This window comes from Prinia subflava, chromosome 12 (assembly GCF_021018805.1).
Source record: "Prinia subflava isolate CZ2003 ecotype Zambia chromosome 12, Cam_Psub_1.2, whole genome shotgun sequence".
NCBI lineage: Eukaryota > Metazoa > Chordata > Aves > Passeriformes > Cisticolidae > Prinia > Prinia subflava.
This window is the reverse complement of record NC_086258.1, coordinates 19,448,717-19,457,226: the sequence shown is the minus strand read 5'-3', so window position 1 is coordinate 19,457,226 and position 8,510 is coordinate 19,448,717. Positions and strand designations below refer to the sequence as shown.

General features: G+C 50.6%; 1 protein-coding gene across 2 annotated transcripts; it reads left to right on the top strand.

The window, feature by feature from the left end:
* The first annotated feature begins 1,782 nt into the window (after window positions 1-1,782).
* LOC134556843 (melanin-concentrating hormone receptor 1-like) lies at window positions 1,783-7,771 on the top strand. 2 transcript variants are annotated; one of them, XM_063409220.1, is made up of 2 exons: window positions 1,783-2,067; window positions 5,304-7,771. In XM_063409220.1, exons 1-2 carry the CDS (start codon window positions 2,010-2,012, stop codon window positions 6,350-6,352), a joined length of 1,107 nt encoding a protein of 368 aa, XP_063265290.1. In that variant the 5' UTR covers window positions 1,783-2,009; the 3' UTR covers window positions 6,353-7,771. The 2 variants fall into 2 exon arrangements, with proteins under 2 accessions (XP_063265290.1, XP_063265291.1); XM_063409221.1 differs by having other exon boundaries at window positions 1,784-2,067; window positions 5,307-7,771.
* Window positions 7,772-8,510: the final 739 nt, after the last annotated feature.

The window sequence follows — 8,510 nt, the reverse complement described above, 5'->3', positions numbered from 1 at the left end:
GCCTGGTAATAAAACAGTGACATAGAAATGGGGGTGAGGCAGATCTCAGATGCTGAGCGTGGCTTTGTCATGTCAGGAACAGAGCTGCTGTGGGTTTTTATGCCTCTTCTCAGCCTCTACAGCTGAGAAGAAGGAATTACAGCTTCCTTTCTAAGTGAACAGCAATAGTTGAGATTGCAAAGTAAAACTAAAGCTGTGCTTTGGGACAACTGCTATATTTAAATGTCAGATTCTTTCTTTGAAAGCTGTAAGATACCACATTCCTCTCCAGGGAAAGTGAGTAGGAGCTCGTCTATGCAGGGAAAATGTTTGGAATAGCAACTGCCTACCAGTTTCCCATGCAAACACTCCTAATCCATACTTCAAGCATGGATAAAACGAAATTATCTGAAAGCACTTCTGCAGAGGACAGCACCCTGTTCACAACACTCCAAAACCCACACACAGACCACTGCTTGCTCTGCAGCAGTAACCCCATACAGAGGAACACTAACATTCACCCAAGATGTGAAGGAAAGAGTTTTAAAAGAAAATATTAACTGAGAAACACCACTTTTTCACAAGTTGTACATGTTCAAAATTTAGACACCACAGATACCTACCATGGAAAAAACTCACAGGCAAATCACTGACTGAGGCAACTCCAGAGACTCAAGAAAATCCTTACAGCAGGGCAGACAAAATGGCCTCAGCCTGTCCCTGATTTCTAAGAGCTTCAATACCTGGGCAAAATGTGCACCAGGTTTGTGTCTGCTGCTGGTCCACTAGAGGACAACCTAATAATGATGAACTCCTCTGGGTTACACAAAAATGGCCCATACTGAAAATGCTGCTGTCAAATCTGTTTGACAGCCCATGCTGGGATTGCTGCTCTGTGTGTGCTGGGCCTCCCTTCTACCGGCGCAGATTGGTTCCTCCAGACTTATGAAACTCCAAAAAACATCTCCTGTGGATGCCAGACTTTGCAACTACAGAAAGACGCAGACAGAAGCAAGGGAGATCTCCAGACAGACATAAGTCATTTTTATAAAGCAAACCAATTCCCCTGCACTGTGCTCTGCCACAGAGAAAACCCTGCCTGTTGCTGCTGGATTTCTCACAGGCTTCTGACATGATATCATTTTTTTGTCAGTGCAGGAAGTGCTCCGAGGTACAGAACGATCTGTTTGCCTTGGTAACATTTGATTTATCAAATCCTAATGGATGAATCCATCTCATGTATAAACAATGGCCAGGAGCACAACACAATCAGCTCAAAGCCACAGAAATGCAGAGGCTACTGCTCTGGCAAGACAAGGAAAAAGAGTAAAACAGCTTCTCAAAACCCAAGGGAGTCCTTGCCTAGTATTTTTAAGGCAAATAGAAGACAAATAAAATCTGAGCTAGCAACAGAGGTAATTTCTGGAGCTAGGAAGCAAACGAGCTGTGGCAAGAAGCAGAACAGCAGAAAACGGCAGAGAATAAATTACGAATGAAGTGTCTCAGGTTAGAATTGAAGTTAGAGGCGTCAGAGGGTCAAAGCAACAGTTTTCAGTGGGTAATTTGCTTTCTTAACATCCTTCAGCCCCACTGGGGCTGTGCCTGTGACTCGGGGATGCAAAGTGCACGTGTCTGTAAAGAGAAAAACACACACTTGAAAGCAGATCAGAGCTACTTAAAAGGCAAAAAATCCGCTGCTCCTCCTGACGCCGGACCGCAGGCTGGCCGCGGGCGGGAGGGCGCAGATCGCGGCCGTCCCCGCGGGCTGTGATGCGGAGGGGCCCCGCTCCGCGTTCCCTCCCACCGCCGGCGGCCGGGGATGCTCGTGTGTGCCCGAGTCAGCTGCTGCTTGTGTCACAGCCTGCTCGGGCTCGGCAGCGGGACCGAGCGCAGCCGAGCCTCGGCCGCCGCTGGCCGCTCCTTCCTCCCGCATCCCCCGGGACAGCGCGGGGGTCCCAGCCCGCCCCGCCGCGGAGCCGCACGGGGAACTCGCCCAACTTTCCCCGGCCCGGCTCCCGGAGCTCGCTGCCATGGCCCCCGGCAACTCCTCCCGAAACTTCTCGGCGCCGGAGGCTCAGAACGGCTCAGGTGAGCGGGGCTGGGGGCGATGGAGGGGCTGGGGGGATGGAGGGGACCCCCCGCACCCCGCCCAGGCTGTGCCGCCTTCAGCACCCGCGGCCGGACAGCGCCGGGCGGGCCGAGGGACGGAGGGAGCCCCCGGGGCTGCGGGACCACCCCCGGGGCTGCGGGACCCCCCCGGGGCTGCGGGACCCCCCTGGAGCTGCGGGACCCCCCGGCACCGCCCGGCGCTGGAGCACGGCCCGAGCCCTGCTGGCCGCGGTGCCCGGAGCAGCCGCTACCTGTTGGGTGCCGGGCGGCAAACTCCGGCAGCCCGCAGATCCCGGCTGCTGGGGAGGGAGGGAAGCACCGGAGGGGGATAGAGCGAGCCTCATCAGTCTCCCGTTTTCTCCTGACTCTGTTTTCAAATCGATAGTTTAGGGTCAGGCAAGACAGTTCTCAACGGTTCAAGCTGGTGCAACTCCTCGACTGGAGGGGGTTTATGCGTGGTCTTTTAGTCTCTCTGCACCAGCACAGTCCTTTAGAAAGCAAAGGTGTGCCTTAGGTACTTCCTTCTGAAATGAAGTCTCTTACATATCACAGTATGGCTTAGAACAACAGCAACCTTAGAGAAAAAAGAATTAGCCCAGCCCTCATTCAGTTCACACAGTGCAGCGCCTTTGGGACTTTAAGAGAAACTATCAAGGCAGCCACAGACCTGCCAACAAGGACAAATCAATGCCTGAAGTGGCTGCTTAAATATGTTCACTTGGATGTGCACAAAAGCTGCACTGAAAATTCAGATTCAATGATGTCTCAAGATGAAAGAGACTTTAGAAAAGACAGCACTTTTGAGTATTTGATAGATGTGCTCTTCTGACTTCAGCCTATAAAACACACATGAACTACAGCTTCAGATTAGTGCAGCTGATAATTCTTGCAAGTCCTGCTTGTACACATCAGCAGGACAGATGTGACAGCACTGCACAGACCACCTGTGACACAAAGCCTTTGCCAGGCACACATCCTGCTTTGAGGCTGGCTGAGCTCATTCCAAGTGTTAGGGAATCACCATGAGCACTGCATCGATTACACAGCAGGAAAGGGACATTTTGTCCCGAATTCCACCCAACCATGTGGCGTTTATATTTCACTCAAACAATCCTTTCCCACCACACTCATAAAGTTTGTGGTTAAGGGAAAGGAGATCAGAAGAGATCAGAACTCATAACAGCTATATGCAGAACAGCAGGACCAGAATCATCTTCCAGTTTCTGGTTCTCCATCTTCCAGCATTAAGGAGGCTTGAGATATCTTTGGATGCTCAGGAGTGTCAGGTTTCAGGAGGGTGCTGATGATTGTAGGTTATCTATTAACAATCACATAACAGGGGACATTTCCTTGCAATAATGGGTCGGTCACCAGGGGGAACAGGACCACTTAAACCCCCACAAATGGTCTGGACAAGGCTTTTTTGTCTTACCAGCCAAGCCTGGCTTCCACCTCCAAGCCCCTGCTAGTTCTCCTGTGCCTCACTGGCTGCTTTCTGACACTGCAGCGAGGCTTCCCAATAAAATGGTACAGGAACTGCTTTATTGGGTTCTGGCACTGGCCTTGGACTTGTCCATGCCTCAGCTGGCTGCTTCCTACTGCCAGAAGGACTGAGCCAGTGGCAGCTTCTCATGGCCCACTTCTAAGAGCACTGACATATGGCACACACATTTCCAGCCACTGGCCAGCAGTGGAGCCCCAGTTATCTTGCCAATTCAGTCAAACTTCTCTGTCACACTGAAGTAAATGTGGAGAAGTTTGTACTCAAGAGTTCCAGAGGTCAAAGTCAGCAAATACCACTTCAGCAAACAGACACTGCTTTGGCAAAGACTACACCTGTGAGTATCTGTTATTTCACTTAATCTCATTTTCAAGATTTCCCTAGGTTCTGTTGGAGAGGCTTCCCCACTTCTGCTGCTAAGGAGATGGAACTGTTCAGTGACTGAAAGCATTTCCAATTAACAGCACATTGAATCATCTGCAATTCAATGAAAGGCTGAGGGGCTGTCACGCACAGTCCTTGTAACAGCCACATAAATAACTCACACAAACCCATTTCCTAGGAAAAAAAAAAATCAAAACCAAAACCACCAGGTCCCATAGGAGAGGAGTAATGAGATGAAATGAAATTTGCCTCAGCTAAGAAGGGCTATTTTAGACTTCAGCACACGGGAACCCTGCGGAGGAGAGAGCACCACCATCACTGCCTTTGACATCACCTCCTGTGCCCAAGAGCTTGTGGCTTCAAAATGTGATTTTATACCCAAGTGAGGGACAAGACCAATGTGAATTTGATTATGTTTGGGGGTCCCACCCCAAAGAGGAACAGTCAACAATTGGTGTGGATAAGCTAAGTGTTATCAGGCAAGGATTTTGCCTTGGAAATCCACCCACATCCTGAACTCTAAAACAGAAGCTTCAAGTTGTTTTTCGTCTAGGAAAATCCCTATTGAAGGGACCCTCTGAAATATATTCCTAATCCTTGTCTGGACACATACCTGAATTTCTTTGTAGGAGAAAAACTAGAGAAAGGGAGAGAGGCAGGGAAGGAAGATGGAAAGGAGAACGTTCTCTGGCATGACCTTGATAAGAGAACAGGGACACAGCCAGGGTACAGTCCTAGATCTCACCATAGAGATAAGCATGAGCTCTCTGCCTGCATGGTCAATGAACTCTGTGTCTCATACCATCCAATAGATAAACTACCCAACAGATGAACTGAAGCTTTCTGACAGCAGCTGGAGCATTGACTTTATCCAGATTTTGGCACCCCAGAAAGGCTTTACTTCTCCAGTGTGTGAAGCACAAGCTGCCCCACCCACTCCCCTCAAAAACAGCTAAAAACACTTCACTCCATGGAATAAAAGTTACTCTCAATTCTGTCAGGTGCTGGTGAATGCAGAGGCATCCCAGCCAGAGGTTAGTTCCTCAAAAAAGGGTTGGGGAGTTACAGAGCAGGACAGAAGCACATCGGGAGAGCTGAGGAAAGATAGCTACACATAGCCAGGTCTGGGTGGCACACTGCACATACTGAGAGGCAGAAAAGGAAGGGCCAAATCCCCAGCTAAGCCTCTCCAAGTGCTGGAAAGGGTATTAAAAATCATTCCAATCTATGTCTTTGATGGGGATGAGTCCGTCTGCAGGACAGGGCAAGCACACCGAGTTGTAAAGAGGTTGTGTCTGGGTTGCACTCACTGCTTTGGTTTCTTCGGCAGTAGCAGAGAAGCCAGCACCCCACACCAACGTGATCATGCCCAGTCTCTTCAGCATCATCTGCTTCCTGGGCATCACGGGGAACCTCATTGTCATCTACACCATCATCAAGAAGAAGAAGCTGAGATGCAAACAGACCGTGCCCGATATTTTCATCTTCAACCTCTCCATTGTGGACCTCCTCTTCCTCTTGGGCATGCCCTTCCTCATCCACCAGCTCTTAGGCAATGGCTCGTGGTACTTTGGAGCTCCCCTGTGCACCATCATCACGGCCCTGGACACAAACAGCCAGATCACCAGCACCAACATCCTCACGGTGATGACGCTGGACCGCTACCTGGCCACCGTCCACCCTCTCAAGTCCACCTCCATCCGCACGCCGTGCGTGGCAGCTCTGGTCATCTGCCTGGTGTGGCTGCTGTCCTTCCTGACCATCATCCCCGTGTGGATGTACGCGGGCCTCATGCCCCTGGAGGACGGGACCGTGCGCTGTGCCCTCCTGCTGCCCAACCCCGAGACCGACATCTACTGGTTCACGCTCTACCAGTTCATGCTGGCCTTTGCTGTGCCCCTGGTCATCATCTGCGTGGTCTATTTCAAGATCCTGCAGCACATGGCCACCACCGTGGTCCCACTGCCCCAGAGGAGCCTCCGGGCGCGTACGAAGAAGGTCACCCGCATGGCAGTCGCCATCTGCTCCGCCTTCTTCATTTGCTGGGCTCCCTTCTACATCCTCCAGCTGGTTCACCTGGGCATCGACACCCCGTCCATGGCCTTCTTCTACGCCTACAACTTCGCCATCAGCTTGGGCTACGCCAACAGCTGCCTCAACCCCTTCCTCTACATCGCCCTCAGCGAGACCTTCAAGCGCCAGTTCCTGGTGGCCATTCGCCCCGCCAAGGAGCCCTGTGCCACCAGCAGCTCTGCCAACAACAACAGCATGACAGAGGCCAGCGTGTGCCTGAAGCTGGCGCCAGAATCCACCCAGCAGACTCAGTTTCTGGAGGACTTTTCCCCACGCTCGCTGCCGGTGACTGTGGCCGTTCACTAGGGTACTCTGAAGGGAGGGCAGCAGAAAGCCTCTGGGTCTGTGAATTGATGGAGGAGCAGCAGCTTCAGGCAGGTCTTGGAGATGCCTGTGGGCTACAAACTTCCACCTCCAAAAAGCAGGTGCCTCTCCTTCCCATTACTCTGCTCCTGCACTGCTTCCAGCCTGTGAGATGCTGCGTGCTGCTGCTTTTCATCCTGCACAGGAGGACTCTGCCACCACTGGGCCCCCAAAGAGGATGAATGGAAAAGAGAGAAAGGACAGAGGACTTCCAGGGGGAATATTCTCCCTGCAAAAGTAAAACCTCTATCAACACTGTCCAACAATTTCTCACCTCTTGGCCTCCCCAAGGGTCCTAAGCAGCTTGTCAACATAGAGCTTCTTCATTCAAAACTTGAACCCTTGAACCACAATGTCATATTTTTTTTATAAGTGAACTGCAGACTTTGCTGGCTGTACTGATATCCTAGAAGCACACAGCAGAGAGATCCTGGGGACAGAAGTCTCACCCAGCCCTGTTGCTTGGCCTCTCAGTCCGGCTCCATCTGCCTCCAGTGGGCTGTATTGTTTGGCTACCAAAACATACCAAGAACTGGCTCATTTTGATGCTAATCCCAAATATTTCAAGCAAAATCAGACACATAATAATCACACTGCTTCAAGGGACTGCAAACAATTCTCAAAACTACTGCTGGTAACACCAGCTTTGTTGCTTTTCATGCCAATGAGCAGATTTCCACAGTGCTAGTTCTTCATGCTGCTCACAGTCTGCACGGCCATTGGGGAACCCCTGGCAAAGGGTTTTAAGCTGGACTAAAAATCACATTGTGCAGAGATCTGTGGAGCAAGGAGCTGTGAAAAAGCAGCTCAGGGGAAGCAGAGTTGCTTATGCAGCTTCCTCAAAAATAACAAATGCTTTACACAAAGTTAAAAGAAGATAAATTAAATGTCTCTGTGTTGTATATGCGGCTTTAACAGTCGGAGGTTAGGAAGTAACTCTGCTCATTATAAAGTAGAGAAAAGGCAGCAGAGATCAGCTCAAAGCAGGGATTACACCAGCAGCCTGTGCTGGGCTCCACAGGGACCACGCAGGCATTGTTCAACACTTTGTCAGACATGGAGGGACTGCTTACTGTAGATGGATTTAATTTAAAGAATTAAAAACATCAAACAACCCAGAAGAATTTGTTACACCACACTTATGGTTTCACACCACCAGCCACCCACAATATGCCCAGAACGGAATTTCACTCTTACTCAGCTCCAAAGCAAAACTGTGTCACCTGCACAGGATGTCCTAAGCCACACACACACTCACAGTGCACACACATCACACTTGTAAGCACATTTAGGTACAGCCAATACTTGAGCCTACACCCTGCAGAGAAGCACACAGGCATTTGCTCACCTCTGGTGATGAAAGCAGTCAGGTGTGCTACACCAGCACCTCTGACACCATCGGACGCAGCATGCTGCTCTCTGAGTCACTGAACAAACCTCAGAACAGGGTCTCTCCGCATTTTCTTCCAGGCTCTGTCAAAACCAGCACATTCAGGCTGTGACTGAGAACACCTCGTGGATTTTTCGCCTGTGTTTCCCCAGCCAACAAAGCCAGACACCTGCGGAACTTTCAAGCTTTATGGCTCAAAAGTCTTTGCTCCATTTTAACTGCCAGGAATTCTCACCTGCTGTTTTTCACGGAGCTGCTTTGCTCTTTGGTCAGTACTCTCCCTGAAGGGCTCGGATGGAGCAAAGGTCGAGGAGGATGTGTGCTGTGCCAGCCAGGCTTGCCCTCAGGACAAGGGAAGCTATTGTGTTACCTTTCTCCCATGAGGAGAGCTGGCACACTTTTCTGGGAAAGGAGGTGGTGATGACTGGGTGGGTGTTTCTTCCTCTAGTGCCAGCCATAAGGAAAATATGAGAAGTGAAAGCAGACTGAGTTATCAGGGCTCCCTCGCAGAGCAGCGCATTGAAGATATTATCTTGCTTACACAGTAAAGGTGTTTATGGTTGAACGAGTCTGTTCCCATCTCAAGTGAGTCAATCTGACTGGTGTGGCCAAGCCATGTGCTAAAAACCACAGGGAAAAGTGGGCTAACCAAGAAGGGAGGCCACCCCAGCACCAACTGGTGCAGCACTCAGAAGGGGTTTTGTGGGGCAG